The sequence below is a fragment of the Heptranchias perlo genome, chromosome 39 (assembly GCF_035084215.1).
Source record: "Heptranchias perlo isolate sHepPer1 chromosome 39, sHepPer1.hap1, whole genome shotgun sequence".
Classification (NCBI taxonomy): domain Eukaryota; kingdom Metazoa; phylum Chordata; class Chondrichthyes; order Hexanchiformes; family Hexanchidae; genus Heptranchias; species Heptranchias perlo.
In genome coordinates, this window is record NC_090363.1 from 2073464 (window position 1) to 2099253 (window position 25790).

The window sequence follows — 25790 nt, forward strand, 5'->3', positions numbered from 1 at the left end:
GAAGACCGGGGGGGGGGGGGCAGGGGGTCATCTTGAGACAAAGGAACCATTTGCCTCAATAATGTCACATGGAGGGGGAGGCTCGCGGTAAAATATCTGCTCCCAGTCTCTGTCCAGCACTGGGCTGTAGAGCAGACTGACCAGGGTGAAGCAGCAACATGTAAACACACATTTAGTAGGAAACACACAGGAAAGTTCAGTTCAAGAACCTTTATTAACGGATTGTGTCAGTTAAACAGCTAAATAGATCAATAAAAAGATCAATTGAACAGCTGGATCCAAATCACAGAATGCAGTGCAAATAGATCAAAATAATAACGTCCAATTTCTAGAAGTGGTGCAACAAAGTTTGGATAAGAGATACAGGGCGGCCATCAGTTTGTACATTACAGGTGTACTGCTGGTTACAGTTGTCGATTCTTCATTTATAAAGATGGCATTTGGACTCGACCATTGAGATACAGCACTTCACAGGCCACTCATCAGTGGCCGCAGCTTACAGTCAAGTTATTTTGCTCTGCTTTGACATGAAGTTACAGCCAGTGATAGCAGCGGATAAACAGTTATGACATTTGTATAACAATCATCTGTTCATTATTTTAAAATCCAGGCATGAACCAGTTTTTTAAAAAATGGGTTTAAAACCAACACAAACACCAGACAATGGAGTGTGATACGAATGCTAATACCAAGTAACTTCTAGGCCAACATTAACTCAGTCAGTAATTACAGCCATTGGAAAAAATGGTTTGAAAGTTAAAGAAAAATTCAAATACATTCACAGGCACCAACATAAACTTTGATCAACGCAATGCCTCAGAATGGAGCTTTGGGAGAAAGGGAGTCAGACAGTTATTTAATTTACACAACTGCATTAGAAATGTACAGTATTGGGTAGAAAAGGATCCCCTCAATATTAGATGTTTTAAAAATATTCCTTGAATGGCAAAGACTTGCAAAGTGACAAAGTGTTAAATATTTTTTTTTTAAAAAGCATTGCAAACTGTTCATGACAAAAAGTAAATGCCAATTAAAATGTTACGCTCTGCATAAAATTCACTTCATTCAAAACAGTTCCTAAAAGCAATCACTCTTCAAAAATCACAATTGGGACAAGTGATTGGGAGCGCGACAGATCTGCAAATTTATACACGGCGTAGTCCCACTGTTTTACATGAAGTACTCTCAGTGGTGGCGAAGGAATCAGTTTGTTAGCTGTAAACCCCTCAGCCTACACACAGTGTGGGGCAAATCTGAAAACTCTTCCCTGGGCTCGGATCTGATTGAATAATTTTCTTCCATGCAAAAGGAATTTGGATTGGATTCATTCAGTTCCGAGCTCTTACCAGCAAGGGCTTCACAACACAATTTAAATTCACTGAAAATAAAAAAAAATAGAAGCCTCATTATATATTCTAAAACATCTGAGCTCTTCAAAAGGCTCCAACATTAACCTGAGGTGTACAATGGCCATTTAAACTTCCTTCAATTGAACTAGCAGGACATTAAGTAAAACCTTACCATTGCCTCCAAGGATGTGTCCAGGACAATTCAGGTAAAGATGATTGCAACTGATCCGCATATTGCCGCCTGGCTGTGTTCAGTGTCTAATACCAGGGGTCTGCTCCAGTGTGGCACTTGGGAGTGTGAGGTCAGGAGTCATTCCTGTCACAACCCCACCTCCTAACATTCAGCCACAGGTATAATCCAAGTGACAATGTGCTATTTTATTCCCCCCAGAGTGGGGCGAAATACTCCTTCCCTTCCATAGCTGTTGGCTGCTTGTAGTCTAAAGCATAATCTCAAAGTGCAATGCAAGGGGACTATGGAATCTCTCCGAGACAGTGGCAATTTTAACCTAACCTGCCCATCAAGATACAGAAGTCGGTGGAGAGTAATATTGGGTGGGGTCTAGGCGTCCCACCAGATACCGTGGGTTTCCCACCCAGCCAGATTAAAATTACTCCCAGTACTGATCATTGTTTAAGAAAATACCTAATTGCTCAGCACCACTGTCCTGTTCACATTCCTACTGAGTTGAAATCTGGGACCCCAGGATGCTGGAATTGTATCCCAAACGGAAGCCAAATAACTTGTTTGCTTAACCTGACTGCAAATTTACAAATTAATTCAGGATTGGGAGCAGGACAGAAGCAGGTAGCCCCATCAATGCAGGGATATCAATGATCTTCTTTCTCAAAGCGAGTGGGGGCAGTGTGGGATATTCAGTCATTTCCTTGTGCAACAAACACACCAATTTATTAACCTTTGTGCTCAGTAGTGAGATGGGCAACTCTGCAGGAGGATAAACAAACTCAAAGAGGGCAACAAACATGCGAAGCATCCAGTCAAGTTATTGTGCCCATGGTAACAAGTTACAGCCAGTAATAGCGGTGGATAAACGGTTAACATCTGTATAACAATCCTGTGTTCACTACTTTAAGCAGACACGGATCAGATTTTTTTTTAAACTCCAGCACTAAAATAGCAGACAATGGAGTGCAATACCAGTGTTAATACAGAGTAATTTCTAAGCTAACTCAGTGATCGTGGCCACAAGAAGAAAAAACCCCGCACAAACTCTCGGTGATCAATACAGTGCTTCAGAATGGAGTCTAAGGGAAAAGGGAAATGGTTATTTAATTTAAACAATCGCCTCCCCAAATCATCGACCCCTCACATTTCAATGACACGGAACAGGCGCTGCTCTAAATAATCCCAACACTTCTTTCAATGTGCAGTGCTGGAAGTAACAAAGTGCTATTTTCGGGAGGGGGTGGGGGGGTGGGTGTTAGAGAAAGAGTGAGGGACCCTAATCTTTCACCAGATGTTGCTCGTGTGCTATGTAAACAATAATCTCAAAAGTGCAATACTTGGGGCAGAAAAACAGTCAATCGTAATTGATATGGTTTTTATATATTTTCTCAAATAAGGATACCTGATTCTGTCAGGGAGTCAAATTGTCCACGGAGTTTAACAGCTCGCTCGAAAGTTTGTGTTTTTTGTTCAAAACACAAGACAGACTTTGCTGTGTGCTTTCAAAAGGAGATTAAACAGTCCACAGTGCCTCAAACCCCAGTGGTCTTTGCAGCACTGCACGCTAACGGGGAAAATTGGACAAACCGAAGCGCAGGGTGCAACTCATTTCTTTGAATACATTCAATTATTGACTCAGATCTACACACAAACTTCTAAAATTACAAGCCAACTAACTGCAAGGTGCGAGCAGTAACTGGTCACGCGCTTCCATTGAGTGCCACCAGGTGGCGCAGCTACCCCGCTGGGACTCTCCCCATCAGCCTATTTTGCCCCAAAACTAAGCAAACAGCAGCTCAGAGACTGTCGAGCTGCGATCGCACCTCTAAAACCTTCCAGAAGGGACGAAGCTTTGACTCCGGGTATCACTGACCTGCGGACAGTGACCATTTCACAGCAGAGCAGAGCCTGCAGCATCCAGATACCCAACAAACTGTTAGCAATCCTGGCCTGTAGGAGCAGTCTTCACAACAATGTCTTCCCCACAGGGTGAAGGGGGGATTTGGGGGAGGAGGGATTTGAAGCATGTAACATGCTGACGATCATTACATAATGCATCTCACCACCTGTGTGCGTCATTGTTGTGAATAAACAGCACTCCTCTCCCTGCTCACAACATTGTCTCTTCTGTTCTGCTTGCTTTGACCCTCCTCTGCTCTTGGTACAACCATTTCCCCCCTGTGTCTGCATGAGCAAAGGGCATGAGGTCAGCACAAGGCATGAACCCACCTGCCCCTCTGTCATACTGCGGTGGGGGGGGGGGGGGGGGGGGGAGGGAGAAGAGAGGAGGGAGGAAAAAGAAAGAGGGGAAGGGGGAGAGAAAGAGAAGAGAGGAAGGGGGAGAGAAAGAGAAAGAGAAAAAATGAAGGGTGAGAGGAGAAGGGGAGCGAGGCGAGAGGAGAAAGGGACGGTACTGCTGAGTCACCTAGTTTGGGTTGCGTGGGGCTGCAGATTACGAGAGATCCCTCACACAGCTGTTTGTTGAGCACGTTTTAAAAGATACAATTTAATCAAGAGTACGGTAAATGTGGGAAAATTTGATCACAAAAATCAATAGTTTTTTCTCCCCAAAAACCAGTGAAAATTGTTACCTCTAATTTAAAAGAGAACATACAGCATATATATCATATCTTTAAAAAGTTACTTCTGCAAAAGCACAAGTAGTAAATAGTTGCAATAATTATATTTCACCTCTGATTAAGGCTGGAAAGTCTGGACTATTGCTGGGACACCAGCAGTAAGTAAAAAATTAAAGCACTACTTTAAGCAGCTGACGGGCCCCAGAGGGAGTCTCGAGACCCCCCTCGGCCACGGTTAATAAGGTGCAACAGTGTCACAGTAGAATCCCCTTTATCCGAAGTGGGCAGGAAACAAGAAAACTAAAAATCGCCATAATCGGGAATCCCAAGACAGAAGAGACAATCCCGTTTTATTACAGTGGGAATGGGATGTATACAGTGCTGTATATCCTTCATTGCTAATATAGTATTTACTTCCACAAGGCAGTCATTGTTCTGAACCTAACAGGGATGGAGGTCACATAAAAGGGATTCTACTGGGATGTGTTTCGTTGTTGTCTCCTGTCCTACAAGAACTGGGGAGCTCGTTTCCTTCACACAAGGCAAAGACTGGCCTCTTACAAAATAAAAATAAAAATAAAATCTTAAAAAAAGAGGCTGCAGGTTATTTCTTCCCTGTGGCTTTGGGGGCCTTGTTGTTCTTGTTGAGGATTTTCATCAGAGACTTGGACATGTAGTAAGGCTTGTCACGGGAGCCGTCGTTCTTCTCCAGGTCCTCCACTGTCGGGGAAGAGACAGACAAATAAATAAATAAATAAAGAGGAGAATCACCAGGCTGGGGCATCCGCACATCTAAAGGGGCCAGGACAGTCTGCTAGGAAAGCTGGGAGGGTGGCAGACAGACCCCCTAGATAGGGGACAGGGGGTGGGACAGACCCCTTAGATAGGGGACGGGCAGGCACTGAGCCAGAGTCTTTCTCCCCCCCCCCACCTCCCCCGAGGGGGTGGGGGAGTTGTATCATCGAATGTTTATGCTGCAGATTAATTCTCACAATTGAAAATCTTTGATTCTTTTTGGCGACACTCTTTCCTGAGCCGATCAGTAAACCGACACAGAGGCCGGCGGTCCCAAATCTAAAACTGGGGCCACATTAATGTAGGAGATACCAGCTCAAGGGGGGGGGGGGTCTAACCCCTCCCCCCACCCCCCAATCCATGGCACGTGACTGAGGCCCATCCTTTACCCGCTGCACTGTAAACGGAGCGGATTGAATAGCGGCTGTGGAGGCAAACGGGACCAATTCCACCCGGAGCAGGCCGCGCAATAAGAAAGGCGACAGAGTGTCAGGAGTACTTACAGAAACAGAGGAACAGGGTGTCGACACACATGTTGTAAACACTGAAGAAACCATGTGCGATCATGTACGACCCGACCACCAGAGTCTGCAGAACAAGACAGGCACACAAACTCTCTTTAAAATGGTCTGATTCTCCTCCCCTATCGCCTCCCAACTTCTCCGTCCTGAAGCTGTAGATTGGCACCGAGCAGTATTCTCCCTCCCCGCCCCTCAACGCTGTCTTTATGGGTGAAAACTAGACAGCGCTATTCAACCATGAGAAGCCTCACAGCGGAGCACGACCCAGATTTTTTAGCAGGATGCGCTTTCTAGCCAGGGGAGGGAGGGAGGGAACTCGATGGAAATTTGAAGCCTCCCCACCTCTGCCTGATTTTTCCTGCCACCCACTGGCAGAGAGACCAATTAAAACATCCCAAGACACAGAGTAGCAGGGGGGGTGTACCCCAGATAGTTATCCGTCGAGCCCCTGGAGCAGCTCCAAGCTGGGGCCCCCTTCAAGGTCAGGAAGCAGAGCAGACTGCCTTGTGAAATTGTTCCATAGACTCAACACACGTGTGGGTAGCAGCAAAGCTCATCGCACTGGGAGGGGGGGGCTCTACACCAGCATTTCCCCACGCAGCAGTGGGGAGGAATCTGGTGTGGGGGCCAGAGTAAATCAGAGCACGTCACCCTCCATACCTCGGAGGTCAGACGACAAGCAGGAAGGCGTTCTCCCTTATGGACTACAGGGGGAGAGGATTAAAGCAGGTCCAACATAAATTAACTACAATTTATAAACAAATTGCATTGAAGAATCCGGGGATCATCATTTAGCCCTGCCCCCATCAGATCCCCGCTCCTCGCCCCACCCGATTCCCCCCCCATTACTGTCCTTCAATCTTCAAAGGGCTCGTATCCACTTAATTCACACTACTGAGTTATATATATTTTTTTAAAACACATACAAGGTCAATTGGAAGCTCATACCAGTATTGGTATCCAATAGTAGTTGAGCACAGGAGCTTGGAATGTTGGGTCAGGAATTTTAATCCGTCCAGTGAAGAAGAAAAATGCCAGTACACCTGGAAAAGGAAAAAAAAAGGGGAAGAATGGATTGTAGGTCAGTGGAAGATCAGCACTCCAGAAACACAGACACACTTCAGGAGATTACGCTCTGAACATTACAGGATTGGCGATTTCTGCTCAGGCACTAACCTCAGACAAGGCGATTGGCGATTCCAAGCAAAACTCGCCAACTTGCAAATAACGGCAGAATCGCCAACGGCAGAATCGCCAACGGCGACTACACTTAAAGTAGTCCATTGGCTGAGGGACACTTTGGGGTGTCCCGAGGGTGTTGAAGGGCACTATATAAACACAAGTCTCTCTTTCTCCCCTCCTAATCTCCCACAACACATCCCTCCCAACTCCCATAAGCCCCCAACATATCCTTCCTAAACCATTTTTCACATCCCCACTCAGACAAACCCGTCCGTATGTCCCCCTCCCCCCTCCCCCACCTTATTGACACCACCGACGTTACCATCTCTCCCGACCCCCATCGTTCACTACTGGCAACCCAACCCATCAGCTCATCATCTTCTCTCTCAACGCCCCTCCCCTTTGTCTCGTCATTCAGCACAATCTCTCCCATATGGGTACTGTAGTCTAGTGTTCACGGTACTGGACTAGCAACCCAAAGGTTGAGTGTGGGAATCCCACCATGATAAGTTGTGAAACTGTAATTCAATAAATTTGGTAATTTCAAAAAATCACCAGTTTGGTGACTCCAGTCCCACACTGTGGGTGACTGTGAATGGCCTCAGGTCAATAAATATCACCTTGCCAGTGTCACCCACATCCCAAGAACAAAATTAAAAACTCTAACGCTCTCTCCCACCCCTGATGTTTTGCGGCCTCTTTCTGCTCTTCCCTTTTAAACCGATTGTTTATTCAATTCGTTCTTCAGGCTCAATTCCTTTAGCAACCAGAGTGCGAGTAATAGTTTTTGGGAGGGTGAAGAGAAAGTCTCCAGGTTTCACGGAAAATATAGGGTTAGATGAAGTATAAACGCCAGCATAGACCTGTTGGGCCGAATGGCCTGTTCCTGTGCTGTAGTTTCGATAAAAAAAACCTCTCATTTTATAAAAGTACAATTAACCCAAACAGAATCTGGTTTGCTCCATTTTCTTTCAACTCCGGACCAGTACGAGCAGTGAATTCTCGAGCTGCTCTACTCACCCACACCGCCCACAACCAGGAGCTTTCCGAAAAACAGCAGCAGGTCTGTAATTTTATCCAGCACCACCACCCTGAGGGGCAAAACAAGAGGGTTACCCACATAATCCTGTTGCTGGCGCCCATTTATTCTGCAGAGAACATGTGCAATAGGGAGGTGGGGAGAGACAGAGGGCACGTGCAATAGGGAGGGAGGGAGACAGAGGGCGCGTGCAATAGGGAGGGAGGGAGACGGGGGGGGGGGGACACGTGCAATAGGGAGGGAGGGAGACTGAGGGGGGCGCGTGCAATAGGGAGGGAGGGAGGGAGGAGACAGGGCAGCTCTCGGACAGGCCACTTGGAGAAACGTGTGCAATCATCCAACGGTTACAGAATAATCATCCGTAGAATTTCCTGCACAGCAGACAGGATTTAACCTGAGGCAGCTCCTCATTGGGACAGTCGACTCTGCCTCCATACCCATCAGTATCTTTCACCAAGTGTTGATCCATTTCCCTCCTGACTGTTCTCAATAGCCACCTGTGGTAATGCAGTCTACAATCTCAACCCTTCGCCCGAAAACATTTCCAGCACTGAATCCTACATTCAGGGTAATGGACGGCAGCAGCCCCAATCCTGAGCGGTGCAGCCTCTGTCTCCGAGGAGGCAACAGTTTGTGGAGATCAGAGAACGTCTTCGGGGGGGGGGGGGGCAGAGCCGTTTCCAATACCGCACTGCCTTTTAAACCTGGAGGGGGGAGCAACAGATATCACAGGGACATGGGAAACCTCCACTTAAAATTTGCATTGCACTGGGGTAATCCACAGCACTGGTGCAGCCCAGTCCTGTCAGCACTGACAGTGCAAACACTGACCCAGGAGCAACATGGTGCAAGCAACACAGGACAGTGTTATTTCTGCACCGTCTCCCCCCACCACCCCCTCCTGCTCATGTATTCACCCCCCGCCACCACCCCAAGTATAACAACTGAGCAACAGAACTGTATTCACCATTTAGAATCGTACAGCACAGGAGGCGGCCATTCGGCCCCTCGTGCCTGTGCTGCCTTTTTGAAAGAGCTATCCAATTAATCCCACTCCCCTGCACTTTCCCCATAGCTCTGTAAATTTCTCCTTTAAGTATTTATCCAATTCCCTTTTGAAAATTACTATTGAATCTGCTTCCACCGCCCTTTCAGGCAGTGAATTCCAGATCATAACAACTCTGCATAAAAAAAAAAATTCTCATCTCCCCTCTGGTTCTTTTGCCAATTATCTTAAATCTGTGTCCCCTGGTTACCGACCCTCCTGCCACTGGAAACAGTTTCTCCCCATTTACTCCAAAACCCTTCATTTTAGCCAACGGATATCCCAAATACAACTTCACCCTCCTCTTTTTATTCAGTTTAATTTTGGACAGGACACAAAAAAAACATTGAGGTCAGGATCGGTCTCAAGCACTGAATCATTGACTGGAGGCAACAGCCAGAAATCCAACTCTGCCCAGGTGAAGGAGGAAGCTTGGGAAGAGGCGGGAGGAGTGGATGGGGGAAAAAGGGGATATTACTGCCTTATGCCCAGATAATATAGCCGGGCAGTAGGAGCAGAGTGGACTGTACCACCCACCCAGCTGGCCTGGGCACACGGGAACATTCTACAGGTGCGCTGGCCTGGGCGCACCGGAACATTCTACAGGTGCGCTGGCCTGGGCGCACCGGAACATTCTACAGGTGCGCTGGCCTGGGCGCACCGGAACATTCTACAGGTGCGCTGGCCTGGGCGCACCGGAACATTCTACAGGTGCGCTGGCCTGGGCGCACCGGAACATTCTACAGGTGCACTGGCCTGGGCGCACCGGAACATTCTACAGTGAGTCAGATATAATTAGATTTCACCTACCTGACCACATTCCTCATCAGCAGCTTGAACGCATTTTTGGCCGAGACACAGAAATTTTTACCGTATACAGCAATCTAAAATTAGACAGAAAGGAAGGTTATGAATCAGCCCAGGAACCATTCGCTAAACGAGTTACTTGCTGCCACGGTCAGCGCCTCGGCTCCTCACCATGATGTAAGCGTTGCGGTTTAAGAACTTGATGAACTTCTCCAGACACCAGAAACAGCATTTGAGGCAGCACATCAGGAATCTGGTCACAGGGTTTTGAACATCTGGAAGAGAGAACGAGTACAATGTGATGCAGTGGAATCCACAGGTATTTTAAAATCAAAGAAAATTATTAGGGGGGTTTTGATAGAGTAAATAAGGAGAAACTGTTTCCAGTGGCAGGAGGGTCGGTAACCAGAGGACACAGATTTAAGGTGATTGGCAAAAGAACCAGAGGGGAGATGAGAATTTTTTTTTTTTTTAACGCAGCGAGTTATTATAATGTGGCATTCACTGCCTGAAAGGGCGGTGGAAGCAGATTCAATAGTAACTTTCAAAAGGGAATTGGATAAATACTTAGGGGAAAAAATTGCAGGGCTATGGGGAAAGAGCAGGGGAGCGGGACTAATGGGATAGCTCTTTCAAAGAGCCAGCACAGGCACGAGGGGTTGAATGGTCTCCATGTGTGATTCTTTAAGAAGTTGGACCTCGGCTGTAGTCATTTATACAAATCACTCGCTCAAACGATGTTTTCGATAAAACGACTTCCACCGTTAATTACTTTCCTGCCCAAGCAGAGTGTCACAGGGAGACCTCACCTGCAGGCAGGATAACTCCCATTCACCTGGACGGGCCTCAGTTTAGCCAGGGTTTGACTTTAGACAACGTAACTCAATACCACTCAGCCAAGCCCAAAACAGACACTTTTTACACTGCTCAAAATTCCGAGGACAGGTTGCGTAGACGAGGCCTGTGTTCCCTTGAGTTTAGGGGATTAGGGGGTGATCTAATTGGAGTGTGTAATGATTCGATAGGGTATCTAGAGAGAAACTATTTCCTCTCGTGGGGGGGGAGGAAGTCCAGAACAAGGGGGCATAACCTTAAAATTAGAGCTAGTCCATTCTGGGGTGATGTCAGGAAGCATTTCCTCACACAAGAGGTAGTGGAAATCTGGAACAAAAAGTTGTTGAGGCTGAGGGTCAATTGAACATTTCAAAACTTAAAAACCGAGACTGATAGATTGTTAGGGAAGGGTATTAAGGGTTACGGAACCAAGGCAGGTAAATGGAATTAAGATACAGATCAGCCATGATCTAATTGAATGGCGGAATAGGCTAGAGGGGCTGAATGGCTTATTCCTGTCCCTATGTCAGCAATAGGAAGGGCAAGCAATCTGATCATTCACATTGACTCAGCCATCGATTGTTTCTGGAACTTGTGTAAAATTACAATACTTGGGCACTATATTATACTGTACACAACAGTAGACATTCCTGGGATTGGCTGCAGGAGGTCATGTCACTTGCAAGGTTATCACAAGGTAATTATGGAGAAGGATGGCCATTCGACCCATTAGTTCTTCTGTCCAGAACGCCCTGAACAAAGTTCAGCACCAAATTGTTGCTTAAACGATTCGAGTTTTTGCCTCCATTACGCTAGAATCCGTTCCATGTGTTGATCACTCTCTGAAGAGCTTCCTGATATCAGTACTAAATTTACCTTTTACTAGTTTGAAGCTGTGTTCCCTTGACCTACTCACTCAATTTAATTTAATCCTATCCCAGATTTACCTTCTCCATTGCCTTAATCTTGCATATCTCTAGATGGTCACCCCCTCAGGTGCCTCCTATCCAGACTAGAAAGCCCAACTTCTCCAAACTTTCCTCATAACTCAAGACCTTTGACACCAAGGCTCAGCCTTGTGCTCCTAATGTTGGCCACAATGCCAATTAAAGCTTCACTTTGGTCCAAGGCCATTAGACGACACCCTAACCAGCCACACTATGTGCAAACCTGATTATAAACCAACTCAACGATCGGTCCCCAATAATTACATTTGGTGCAATTCTACTCTTTGGACATTTAAATTATCCTTTTGTACTTCCTTTGCCATCGCACGTCTAGTGTAATGTAAATGGCATATTGCAACTTGCAACCACTTCAAGCTGACGACCAAATTAAAACAAGATAGTCATTGTGATGAGACGAGAGTGAACGCACTGCATCATCTCATAAGGAGATGAGGCAGCGTTGAGAGCAGATTTCCAGGGTGGCACTGCGCTGGAGGAGGTGGTTTATTCAGTGACTGGGCTGATGAGAGCTAGCTTTCCTGTTAATCTTAACTGTCAAGTGCTGCTTAAGGTGGGGAGCATTTCATCTGGGTGCCTTGGGACGTTTTGCGACGTTGAAGACGCCATATACATGAAAGTCTTTCAGTGAAATGTGGCTCATTACACATCAGATCCAGAATGTCCTGAGGGCCAAATTCCACCTGACTGGAAGACAAGTCGCTGATCTAAAAGAGAACCCAATCACAACTACAACAAACCTTGTTGCATGCTTTGCACTGACGAAACCTCAAGTTTCAATGAGGTAGGAATAACTCAGTCAGTCCCTCACATCTTCTAGCTAAACTAGTTTCCCCACTGTGCTGATAAACAATTCAGTCGCCGATCATCGGCAAAGCAGTTTCTTCAAAACACAATCTCTCTCTCCTCCCCCTCAATGTGAGTCAGACAAAACAAACGGTTTTGAATTTCAGGCTCTTACTTTTCAGCTTGTGGTCCAAGTACTCCAGGATAATTCTTATAAACTGAATGATGGTCAGGATCAGGGCTCCAAAAGCTAAGGACCCAGTGTGATACCTAGGAACAAGCAAGCAGACATCAAACCCTCTTGCAGGTTTACTTGCACCATTCATGTAGATATGATCGCTGCAGAAGTACATCTTAAAATCAAAACCCCACCCCCTCTGACTCGCTTGATGGTCCGGTGAGGAACGTCATACCTTCATGTACCACTAAGCCATACAGATCAGAAGATCCCAGGTCAATCCCTGGTCCGTACTGCGCTGGCTGACCTCAGCCAAGAAGTTAGCCTCAGTGTTTCTGGCTGGGAAAAGGGGAGAACAAATAAGACGAGGACCATCGGTGACTCCTGCTGGACAGTGGGTTTGGGTGTCAGGCAAGGTTCCTTCTGTGATGCCTTCCATTGTCAAATAACTGAGGCTCATTTATCTAGAGAAGAGACCGAGCGGTCTCTTGATAATCTTTAAAATTATGGAAGGGTTTGACAGGCCAGATGTAGAGAAGATGTTTCCACTTGTCGGGGGTGCGGAGTCCAAAACTAGGGGCAATAAATAGAAGATAGTCACTAATAAATCCAATAGGGATTTCAGGAGAAACTTCTTCACCCAGAGAGTGGTGAGAACGTGGAACTCACTCCCACATGGAATAGTTGAGGAGAATAGCATCGATGTATTTAGGGGGAAGCTGGATAAACACATGAGGGAGAAAGGAATAGAAGATTATTTGGATAGGGTGAGATGACGCAAGGTGGGAGGAGGCTCGTGCGGAACAGAAACACCGGCATCGACCAGTTGGGCCGAATGGCCCATTTCTGTGCTGTAAAATTCGATGTAAGGAGCCGTTCGAAAGGGACTAAAATGGTCAGTACCCGAGCAGGTGGCACATTTAGCAAACACTTCCCCCAAAAAAAAAACTCATCAAACCCGGTCTTGCTGCGGAGCTCACCTGAGAGATCGGATAAAAGCACTGGACACAGCAAAATAGGGAATGTCTCTGGGCTTCTTGAAGGCCCAGTAGTACGAAGCAAAGGCCCCAGCCAGAGTGCACTGGCCTAGGGCAATGACAAAGTTCATACACCACAGGAAACCTATGATATTGTAGATCTGCAGGTTGAAGAGGTTACGCTGGAAGAGCCCCTCGTTGTTGTATTTGTAGAAGATGCACTTTACCTCCGTACAGTCGTACGCGGTGATGTTGAAATCCTACAAACGGAAGCAAACAAAACAAGTCACTGCGATCCTTCACATGGACCCCATTACCCCGCTCCCCTTGCCCCACCAGCTTCAGTTCAACGCACCCCACTGCCATGCTCACACCTTCAGGTCTGTTCCTCAACGCTTCGAGTGAGCAGACTGTGTTCCACTGGGCAAGGATGGTCCTTCCTGGTCTGCCTGCCTCCCTCCCTCCCCCCAAGTCTTAGCATTACTGATGCCCCTCCCCAACATTCAAACCGAACTTGAGGAGCACGCTGCCACGATCGCCACTCAGCCCAATGGTCACGTTCGAACACCACTTTGCGTTGCCACCTCCTAAATTGAGCTCGGAGCACTCCTGTTACATTTTGTATCTCAACATCAATCAGCAAAAAAAAAATGGAAATTCTAAGAACCCAACTAACAACCACCCAGCAAGTTTAAGAGTAAGTTTGGAAACATGCATCGGGAGAATTTTATTCACTGTAAGTGTTAGATACGCTTTGGAATAATCCATCAAGTAAGGCACTAGAGGCAAAAACATTGGGGTTTCTCCCTCAAAGTGCAGTCAGATGCCGTGATGGGAGAGTGCATGTACTAAAAAGGGATGAGCTTGCTTAGGCCAGTTGGTTTCTTCACACCCCTGGCTTTTCTTATGATCTTCGAGCAGGAGTGGGATCAAATTACACGAGGACAGGAACAATCAGGGTTGGTTGAGGCGTCTTGAGACTTGAAGTAGAATTTGTAAACCCCAATGTCACTAATTCCGCTTCCGCACACAGACAAGGCTTGACAATACACCAAGTCAGTTGCCCTCGATGGCACAATTTATTGCTCTCGTCTCTCCCCGCCCCCTTTTTCTCATTGGTTCCCTCCCAACCCAATGGTATTGATTCTGTCAGGATTATGGTTCCACCAGTGCCAGCTGCTCTCTGGTATTTTGCCAAAGGGGCCATCGTGCCAATGGGGCAAGAGGATAGAGGAACCAATCTCAATCCTGCATTCATCTCAAGTCCACACAAAGAACCTGGCTAAAATTCTCTCTCCTTCACCAAAGACACAGGAGCTCTGCATTATCCTGAACTGAAATAGTGAAGGACCAAGATTGCTAGATCTTTAAGTAAGGGTATCAACCAATATGGAACAAAGGTGGGTACATGGAGTTAAGGTACCAATCAGCCATGATCTAATTGAATGGCAGGACAGGCTCGAGGGGCTGAATGGCCTCCTCCTGTTTCTAGGAGCAGAACCCCAATTGTGACAATGGCTTCAGCACTGAGTCGGACCTTCCTGGCCTAAAGGACTTAATTACTCGCTGGATAAGCTCTCAGTCATCAAGGGAACCAAACTACCTGTCCATTCAATAGAAGCAACAACGAAAGAAAATTGGAAATATCTCAACTTAAAAGCAGTGGATGCTAGCACAATTAATAATTTTAACTCAAATCACTAGATTTTTGCTAGCCAAGGCAGGTGAATGGAGTTAGGATACAGGTCAGCCATGATCTTAATGAATGATGGAACAGGCTCGAGGGGCTGAATGGCCTACTCCTGTTCTCAAATGATAATTCTTCACTTTGTTTCTAAGAATTAGTCCTGACATTGAGTTTTCAAAATGCAGAGTGAACTGTTCACCAACCAACTTGCAAGCAGGGCAAATATTACTTAATTGTCAGTTTGGCTCAGTGGCAGTACATTCGCTAGAGTCAGAAGGTCATGGCCTCAAGTCCCACTCCAGGACTTGAATAGATAGTCTTGACTGACGCTGCAGTGCAGCACTGAGGTGCTGCTATCTTTCAGATGAGTTTTTTAAAACTGAGGCCTTGTCTATCTGTTCAGGAGGATGTACAAGGTCCCATGGCATTACCCCCACCCCCTTCAAAAGAAGAGCTGGGAGCTCTCCCAGGGTCTTGGAGAACAGTGCTCCCCCTCCCCAAATCAAAAACAGATGAAGTGGATGTTCATCCCATTGCTGTTTATGGGACCAGGGACAAACAAAAGTACAGCCGATAGGAAATCCCATGTACTTCACAGCCAGAGGACGAGAAAGATGCCAAATAAATGCACATCATCCTTTCATCGAAAAGAAAACTCAGGGGGAGGGAAAAGTAAGCAGCTTATTTTAGGTGCTCAGGTGTTTAATGGTTGCACTTACTAGGGGATTACAGGTTTCATTCCCAAGGATGGAGTCACAGTTGGGGGCCGTGGAGTTCAATGCCACAACCCGATATAGAGGCTGTCCTGATGTGGCAAGATATCTAAACAGCACCAAAAGTTAAAGGTAGATAGACACTGGAGAAAGAGTATAAAATCGTACAAGTCTGTCAGGGGATCAAAACTTCCACTGGCCCAGGGAGCCGAACAGGCAGCTCAGGGCACCTGCTCACCCCACCGTACAACGCACAGGTTAATTAGGGCCTTTAAATCCACCCCCCAATCCCAACACAAATCCAGGATGTAGTTACTCTTCAGCCCCAGGCTACAGTTGAGCAGCGAAAGGATACAGTGCAGTCATTCCCCAGTACGCCACACAGATCACCAGGAGTATGAAAGTGATCAAGGGATAGGCAAGAGATGACATGATATGGCCAATTGCCCTGTTAGACGAGAGAGAGAGAAAAAAACACAAAAGATTATTCCACACGGGCCAGAGAAATATTTATAAAGTCCACCTCATGTTCAAGGCAGTCAGACAAACACTTCTTTAAAAAAAAATCACCCAATTTTGCCCCCCCCCCCAATGTTGTCCTTTTTAATGCACAAGGGAGTGTCAAAGGGCTACAGATTATTGCCCCCACTCCCCCCCACAAACGGTCTCCATCAATGGCAGCAGAGGAACAGTCTCTCCCAGCTTCCTCCACCAATAACACAAGAGCAGCAATCAGGGCAAAAGATGGACAATAGGGGACAGGTGACCAGGTCGGCCAAGTCAACAAAGGATGGGAAACAAGTCTGGGAGTCTCCTGAGTGGGTGAGTATTGTTCACTTTCTAGACCTACAGGAAAGTCTGACACACATTCTGAGGGTGGCATCAGGAATTGTGCATGGAGAACCTTTCCCCTCACGATTGGAGGCTCTTTCCCAGTACCAGGATAACGAGTAGAAACCCTTTTCCCTACACCTCACTGTTGTGCGTTATATTCTGTCCTGGATCATCTCCTCCTGTGGTTTCCTAGAGTTTGTTCTGTTGGTCGAGGACAACACCCTTCCCTACTCCTGAACCCCCAGGGTCATGGTGCAGAGCCACAGGCACCACTCGTACTTCACGCAAATGCACATGATCCACACACAGGCCAACAAGATTGCTGGCGTCAGCGGGCTATTCAACTATTGAAAGGCTTCACTGTTGACTCCAATTCAGTCCCTACCAGGCGTCTACACTTTCCAATGGGAGTCAACGGACAGGAAATTGGCTGTCCTGCACCCTCAAATATTCCAGGCTCGTTGAAACCAACTGCACCCCCCCCCGACCCCCTCAGAAGGGGGAACTCCTTGGGGTACGACTCCAAGTTCCAGTAGCCCTCCAATATCTGACCCTAATTGGTTATTTTGTGTTGGAACCCAACTGCCCTGGTGGAGATCAGATAACTCTGACCAGTGAATGGGCCCTCAGGCTTTAATTCCACACTGGCCAATGCACCAGTTGACCCAACATGAACTCTCACTTCACCTATAACTATTCCTGCAGCCCAAACGTGGTATTGATCAGAGACTAAAACGATGCAGATGTCCTATGAGTGCAAGATTGCTCGAGTAGTCCCGGAGGGCACAGGCTGCTAGTTAGTAGTCAACACTTACTTGCTGGCTTCCTTGATGAGCGCAATAGCGATCAGAATTCTTTTCCGCAGGAAAATCAGTAGCAGCAGAATTATAACCTCCAGGACAACCAGGATAATCACTGCAACAGGAAAATTCACGTTCAGACAGACAATGTCTATGTTAATCTCTACTGATTCTATTCAGGGGATAATCTCATTAATAAATGACATCAGAATGCCTCAATACCAATAATGCATTTCTACTATTAAATGTACATATATTGAAAATAAGTCTTCCATCCCCAACATCAAAGGGCAATTCTTGCTCCCTCCTTTGTCCCCAAGTTTTATTCACACTTCTTGGTGTAGGCTCTTGCTGAGGCATCCCCTTGCCTTCGAGAACCTTGCTCAAGTGGTCATTCTTGCTGCGTAAGCTTAGTTCGCCAACACCGCCTGGCAATTCCACTGTGGAAGACCTCGGTTGAGACCAATGATTTCCTCACCCCCCACTGGAGCAGAGAAAACACATTCCCACTTACCCAGTGTCTGATCCCTTTTCCCAAGTATTCACAATATAGGAACTGACTGATGGAAACATCTTTTGCTCCCAGTCGTGTATTCCCCAAGGACAATGGGCACAGCGGAGGTTTAGCGCTGGTCATGTGTCATGAGCAACCATGATCTCCTAGAGCTTGGCCCAATTACCTTCGGGGGTGGGGGAATTTTCCAAAACTTATCCTGAAATTGGCCACTGATGTGTCTCTCTGGTTTTTGACCCCACATTGGAAGGCTAATCCTAATTTTTCCTAGTCTCTAGAGGTTATATACATTATACACAATGGCTGGTATATCGGGCAAATCATGTTCCACCAACATGCCTGCTACAAGCAGTGGGGACTATATCTCAAAAGGCTTCACATAATGAATTAACTTTTTTAAAAATGCATTGACTGGTTTAGCAGACGTGCCAGCAAGATCACACACACACGACTGACTGTTTTGTTCGCTGTTGTTGGTGGAGGCAGGAACATGGGCAAGCACAACAGGAGAACTCCCTACTCTTCCAATGGAGTCGTGGGATCTTTAACATCCACTGGAACAGAGAGTTGGGACCTTGGTTTAATATAAAGAACAGTACCTCTGACAGTGCTGTACTCCCTCAGTACTGTAAGCCTAGATTATGCAAGCAAGTCCTCAAATGGGACTGAATCCCACAAGCAGAGGTCAGTGCATTGCCAATTGAGTCAAGCTGACACACCACTCATACTTGCACACTTGTGTGGAGCCCCCTGTCTGCTCAGCATCTTCCCGCACAGCAGTCGAGGTCGGGAGGGGGATGAGACCTGCACTCCCATGGCTGCCCCTCGAACCTCTCCAATTCAGACAACTCGCCTGGTGCCCGTCCCAAAGCTGCTGACTTAAAAACATGGTACGAACACACATAGGAGCAAAACCACAGGCCAGGTCAGCATCCGCAGAGGGATAAATAAAAACAGGCCATAATTTCCGTGGGAGACCTTTCACAGCACTGCTCTAATGAAGGGAAGGGTCTCCAACTTAGGAAACGTTAGCCAGTCTTTTCTCTTCACGGATGCTGACTGACCCGACGGCCATGGTCGGGTTTTATCCGCACGGCAGGGTAAATGATCTGCCCCTCGGATCACCGTACGTTCTCACAGCTTCAGAAAAACACTCACAGACAGCCAGCCAGGTCTCCTTGACCTGCCCGTAGATGACGAAATCCGTAGTGAAGCCAATCGCTGAAATAGTAGCTCCCTTTTTGTTCAGCGTGTCATACTCCCAGTAGCTGTGCCAAATACCTGGAGCAAGGCAAATAAGAAAAAAAAAGTGAGGCAGTGTCCCCTCGGGAGAGACTCGCACTCCTGCGCTTTAGCGGCCGCTAAAATCATACGGGCAGATTTTCCTGCTCCCGTGGGAAATTTGGATCACTTGGGTGCAGTGAATGCAGGAAAACCCAGGCAGTGGAGAGCGCACAGCCACAAGGGAGTCCACTCAATTTCCCGCCCATTTAAATTAAGGGAGAAAATATCGAGCAGGATCCCTCGTGAGCCTGGAATCCTCCCCACCTGAATTTCCTGTAATCACTGTATCCAAGTGATTTAATACCTCTGGGAACAGGTAGAGTCACCTGCATTGGGGATTTTGGCAGGGGTGGGTAAAAGCCTTAAGCCACCTCATTCAGACCTGGATTGGTGAGAAGGTAGAAGGAATCTGTCATTTAAAACTTATTTAATGGTTTTCAATTTTTCTTCTTTTAAAGCCATCATTCCTGAATATCTATTTAAACGAAAAGGCCGAGTGAAAACCATAGGAATTATTCTGAGTCACAATTGCCCATTACTGCTCCACAAATACCCCGTTGTCCTTTTCTGTTCATTTTTAAACACCTGATGCAATGAAGTATCTCGTGTCAAACATCCAATCCCCAATGAGCAACATCACGTGAGTTGAAAACGGCCTCGAGTCTTTGTGGTTTCTCTCCCTCCCACTCTATAAAACAGATATTGGTTAAGTACTCTTGCAGGGAGACCGTGTCCCTTTATATTTTATTTCAAGACCTGTCCTACAGGTCACACTTTTCCCGGGACACAGGACCTGCATCCAAGTCTCAGCCAAATGGCGAGTAGATCAACATGGGGGAAGTAATTTGCTTACCACTTGGCCCCTCTCCCTCCTGGTGATGAAAGTGCACACTCTCTAGCGCTGGACTAGCAAGTCAGAGGTTACCAGTTCAAAATCCATGGCAAGGTGTGTAACAGAATCTGATGAACCTGGTTAATTAATGGGCCAGTACCAGAAAATGACCATTAAAACTGCTGGATTGTCCTAAAAACCCAACAAGTTCACTAACGTCCTTCAGGACCCCTGCTCATTCTAGCCTACATGTGACTCCAACCACACACCATGCCCTCTGGGCAACTAAGGACGGGAATAATTACTAGCTTGCCCATAATCGCCCACATCCCAAAAATAAATTAAGGACAAGAGCAAACAATAATTCGACCTCCTTGACGTGCTTTCTTCCATCCTCCCGACACTATCCCCACAGCCTGGCTGAGATCAGGGGGAGGGGGGGCAGGTAGGGTTTAAGAAGAGTACAAGTCTACATTTACACTTTGTGACAGCATAACAGATCACACGCGAGTTACATACAGATGTCTGACGAACTTCTGTGCAACGAGTGGAGGGATCTGGGCCACGGAGCGTGCCTTGCATTTCAGGCATCTACCGTTAGCATCTGGTCCCTGGTCAGGTACTGCGGAATGATGTTTGGAGTAAAACTCCTTTTGATTCAGCCCCAACCTCAGAATAGTTACCCTACTCCACCAGTGTTCCATTTCCCCCACACCTGCCACCCATAGCCCTGCCTAGCTTTTTAAAATTGTATTTTCATTCATTTATATTGTAAAGCTGTTGCACATTGTATTGACTGGAGGACTGCACTGCTCCCATCCCAAGCACACCACCTCAGTCCATCACCAGCATCTCCACCTCAGGAAACCTGACAGTGACATTGTGTCGGGGGGAGCTTTGAAGCAATTGGTTTGTCCTTGGCGCCTGAAGTTCAGTCAGGTTAGGGAAACAAGGGGTCCTACCTACTGGTGGTCCTGTTATTTGGGGGGGGGGGTGAAACCATTGTCCCAGCCCATCTATACGAGGTGGGGGGGGGGGGTTGTTGTTGCTGACTTATTTCTCCTTCAGAACTGGCTCAGATTCTTCTTCTGGGAGATTACTTCACGCGGAGGGGGTTCAGAGTTAGGAACAGGAGACGACCATCCAGCCACTTGAGCCTGTTCCGCCATTCAATTCGATCACGGCTGATTCCGTACCTCAACTGAAGTTGACTAACTTTGAAGAGTTGTTTTTCTAGAAAATCACTAATTGCCCCACAAGAGGTAAACCGCTTGCAACTGAAATTATCTCTATATTACACCACCAACTAAAACCCTACAAGCAAGAATAAAAGGGGTTTAAGAGGGAAAGATACAAAGCAGCATGGGACCACTTGCCTGAAGGGTAAGCAGAACAATGCCATGCTGACATTCTAGTGAATCACCGCACAATTCAGCTAATCCACTAGGCCCCACAGTGCATGACGAGAGATAAAAGTCAGTACAGCAGCGTCTCCCTGGAGGAGTACAGCGCAGCTGGGACCAGGGGGACGTGTACGCCACTAGCAGGTTAGCGATGCAGAACAACATTTCGGGAGAGGAAATATCGCAGCAGCATCGTTGCAGCTGATCCAGAGGTCCCGAAATTCCTCCGCAACTCAAGTTTCTAGCAGGCATTCTAATCTTAGTTTGTTGATCCCATTCCACCCCCCCCTCAAAGTTTGCCAGAGAGAAAAAAAAACCCCACAAAAGCTGCCAGATTGTTGTAAAAACCCAAAATGGTTCACAGATGGCCCACTGGGGAAGGAAACTTGCCACACCTCCCTCGTCTGATCTACACGTGACTCCAGTCCCACGCTGCGTGGTCCACTCTTCACGCCCTCTGAAGTGACCTAGCCACTTAAAATAACCACGACAGAAGTCTCAGCACATCTAATGGGCAGTAAATGCCGGCCTCGCCAGCAACACCCACATCCCGAACAATAAAAATCATTGTGCCATGAGGATTAGCATTTCCTGTTCGCACCAACCTTGTTCCACTAGAAACAGCAGCAGCGGCAATTGACTCCGAATGAGATCATATCCTCTTGCGCCCCTACGGTCAATGGAAGGGCACACTAGTGGATGGGACTCAGCCCAGCTCGGTACCTGCAGGCAGGTGTCCCCTCCACCTCAAGATGTTGGCCTTTACTAGGGATGGTTCCATGTACACAGATTGAAGGTAATTGGCAAAAGAACCAGAGGGGAGATGAGTTTATGAAGTGAGTTGTGATGATCTGGAATGTGCTGCCTGAAAGGGCGGTGGAAGCAGATTCAACAGTAACTTTCAAAAAAAGGGAAAAAATTTGCAGGGCTATGGGGAAAGAGCAGGGGGAGAGTGGGACTAATTGGATAGCTCTTTCAAAGAGCCGGCACAGGCACGACGGGCCGAATGGCCTCCTTCTGTGCTGTAGGATTCCACGGTCGGTCACCCCACGTTGCCTCACCCAGCGGCCGTTCTTCACGTGAACCTCAGCAAATGGGTGTCGGGTGGTGGGGGGCGGGGAGCACGTAATCTTGTTCCCTTCCCAACAACCACATCTGCACTTCCAGTAGGGAATCGCCGGATAGCGAATAGGAAGCAGAGAGCTTGGCCGACTTTCCCCTCCTTAACCCAGGAGTACTGACGGACACCCCACCTCCAGCTGCGATCCCGCAAAGACCAGAGAACAGGGCCCATCTGATCGGGCTCGGCTGGATAAACTCATTAAACCATCAAGAAAGTCATCAAGACAGGAACAGGAGGAGGAGGCCATTCAGCCCCTTGAGCCTGCAACCCCATGTCTCATTATCATCAGACAGGAATGAGGGGTTTATGATTAAAATTCCGTCCCCTCTCCCCATTCAATCAGTAACAGTGCTCCTCACACTCTACACTTGTAGACCTCCCAGCTACGGGAGAATGCTCGCCCCCCCACCTGGTGCCTCCCCACTGCAACGCAGCTGAAATCAGGAAGTCACAGGCACCGGGAGATTTAATCTTAGCCCCAATTCACTGCCCACACAATTTACACGGTAATTAAGGAATGACTTTTTTTCTCCCCCCCCCACAAATACCCACCATATCCGATGATGACGATCAGACCAATGATTAGGATCCAGATCAAGATTCCAGCCATGAACCTCAGGAGGAGCAGGAACAGCAGACTCACAATCATAGCAATTAACAGGCCACTGGGGGAAAATGAGTTGACGAGCCCGACAGAAATGGAAAGAAAGAGAATAAAGTTAATGTTAACTTTCATACATTATTTCCAGCTTTGATTACATTTCGAATCTCAGCAATTGTTGAAAAGACACAACACATACCAACACAATCTTGGCTTTAGGATGTCCAGGGTTTTTTTTTTTGGGGGGGGGGGGGGGGGGGGGGAGAGAAATGGGGAATGGGGCAGGAGCTCATGAGATTGGGCAGTTCACTCCTACCCAGGTCACAAGCTCACACCTCTCGCTTGCCTGCTACTGGAAAACTCAACTCAGCTGAGTGGACACTGGCCAGTTCCTGAAGTGCCTGCATGGAAACAAGGCCTTCAGTGGCTTGGAAAGGAATCATCCCATCAGGCGGGTGTCCTGGCAGAAAGCAGACATCGCGAAACGTCTCTGCTTGAATCGTGGAGTTGCTGTAGGAGAGGAAAACAGGCTACAGGTTCAGCAGCTAGTCCAACATGGCCCTGTAACAGGCGGTAACACTGAGTGACTCACCTGAAACATGGCCCTGTAACAGGCTGTAACACGAAATGGCTCACCTGAAACATGGCCCTGTAACGGGCTGTAACACACGAAATGGCTCACCTGAAACATGGCCCTGTAACGGGCTGTAACACACGGGGTGACTCACCTGAAACATGGCCCTGTAACGGGCTGTAACACACGGGGTGACTCACCTGAAACATGGCCCTGTAACGGGCTGTAACACACGGGGTGACTCACCTGAAACATGGCCCTGTAACGGGCTGTAACACACGGGGTGACTCACCTGAAACATGGCCCTGTAACGGGCTGTAACACACGGGGTGACTCACCTGAAACATGGCCCTGTAACGGGCTGTAACACACGGGGTGACTCACCTGAAACATGGCCCTGTAACGGGCTGTAACACACGGGGTGACTCACCTGAAACATGGCCCTGTAACGGGCTGTAACACACGGGGTGACTCACCTGAAACATGGCCCTGTAACACCAACTAGAGGCCCAATCGGATGAGCTTTGCCCTGAAGCTCTCTCTTAGACCGGTTATTAAGCAGGAGAATTATACGAAAGGTCATTCCATTTCAGAGGGAATGGAAAGGGAAGCAAACCAACGGGAGGTGGGATTGAAATCCCTAATCTCGAAGAACGGTCACACTGAACTTTACAGCTGAGAGCACCCTCCACTCCCGGATGACAAATTGTATAAATTTTTTTTGGGGGGGGGTGGGGAGTACGAAAAGACAGCAGCAATGAACGTGTAACCTAGTAAGGCGATGTTAAGAGTTTCTATTGGGTCTGATGACGAGCTGCTCAACTATAATAGCGCGCAGAATCAGAGACAAAGAGGGGGGCACTCACATTAATATCCAATGCCAGGACTTTGTAAAGTCTTCAAAAATCCTCATCCCCACTTCCTTGGCATTAAAGCCTTTCACCAGATCACTGAAACATACAACTAACAGTTAGCCTGTAACACAATCCCACAAACAGCACTTGAGGGGTTTGGGTTAACCCATCCTCCCTTGGTACATTAACCCCACCTTAAATAACTTGCATTTATATAGTTTGACAGTATAGTGCCTTTAATGTAGCAAAACATCCCCAGGGGCTTCACAGTGGTGCAGACAAAAATTGACACCGAGCCAAAGGAGATATTAGGACAGGTGACCAAAAGCTTGGTCAAAGGGGGATGTTGTGAGGAGAGAGAGGTGGAGAGGTTTAGGGAGGGAATTCCAGAGCTTAGGGCCCAGGCAGCTGAAGGCACGGCCGCCAATGGTGGAGCGATTAAAATCAGGGATGCGCAAGAGGCAAGAATTGGAGGAGCGCAGAGATCTCGGAGGGTTGTCGGGCTGGAGGAGGTTGCAGAGATAGGGAGGGGCGAGGGCATGGAAGGATTTGAACAAGAGGGTGAGAATTCTAAAAAAAAAATCGAGGCGTTCCCGGACCGGGAGCCAATGTAGGTCAGCGAGCACAGGGGGTGATGGGTGAACGGGACTTGGTGCGAGTTAGGATACGGGCAGCAGAGTTTTGGACGAGTTTAAGTTTATGGAGGGTGGAAGATGGGGGGCCGGCCAGGAGAGCGTTGGAATAGTTGAGTCTGGAGGTAACAAAGCAAAGGATGAGGGTTTCAGCAGCAGATGGGTGGAGGCTGGAGCAGAGGTGGGCGATGTTACAAAAAGTTGGAAGCAAACACTGAACGTTCCAAACCGCTGCATTTCTTCAAACACTCAGCACGAACTTACCCGGTAGCCTCATTCACCGCGTCAGCAGTGGCATTTCCTGGGGCAATGCCATCAATAGTAAAGGAGCTCGGGTACTCTCCAACATCCAACCTTGGCACACACCTACTGAAGACTAAAGGACAACAGAAACTCGTGATTTAAGGCGGGACACGGTCAAATCTCAAACAAGTTACTTCTGGAACGCAGCGAGCATTACTTGGGAAACACACGGCGCACAGCAAGATCCCACCAAACAGCCACAAAGTGAACAGCCAGTTAGCTGGATGCTGGCTAAGGAATGGTGGGGGGGGGGGGGGGGGGGGAACTCCATGCTCTTCTGTAAACAATGCAGTGGGATCGTGAACAGCCACCTGAATCATGGGCACAGATGGCCGAGGCCTGTCAACAATGGCTTTTGTTGTGGGGTGGAGGAAAGGTTGCAGAGCAGACGG

The 25790-nt window shown here is 47.6% G+C and overlaps 1 protein-coding gene across 2 annotated transcripts in view; it reads right to left on the reverse strand.

The window, feature by feature from the left end:
* Window positions 1-195: 195 nt before the first annotated feature.
* Window positions 196-25790, reverse strand: part of slc44a4 (solute carrier family 44 member 4) — a 58234-nt gene continuing 32639 nt past the window's right edge. For both annotated transcript variants that reach the window (XM_067973847.1, XM_067973848.1), the window contains exons 8-22: window positions 25360-25471; window positions 24476-24559; window positions 22987-23099; window positions 18951-19073; window positions 17294-17393; window positions 16000-16092; window positions 15651-15753; window positions 13248-13504; window positions 12265-12359; window positions 9676-9779; window positions 9508-9581; window positions 7634-7704; window positions 6380-6474; window positions 5414-5498; window positions 196-4835 (exon numbers count right to left, since the gene is read on the reverse strand). In XM_067973847.1, the coding sequence (XP_067829948.1) occupies window positions 4720-4835; window positions 5414-5498; window positions 6380-6474; window positions 7634-7704; window positions 9508-9581; window positions 9676-9779; window positions 12265-12359; window positions 13248-13504; window positions 15651-15753; window positions 16000-16092; window positions 17294-17393; window positions 18951-19073; window positions 22987-23099; window positions 24476-24559; window positions 25360-25471 (1625 nt within the window). In that variant the 3' untranslated portion in view covers window positions 196-4719. The remainder of the gene's footprint in view (window positions 4836-5413; window positions 5499-6379; window positions 6475-7633; window positions 7705-9507; window positions 9582-9675; window positions 9780-12264; window positions 12360-13247; window positions 13505-15650; window positions 15754-15999; window positions 16093-17293; window positions 17394-18950; window positions 19074-22986; window positions 23100-24475; window positions 24560-25359; window positions 25472-25790) is intronic.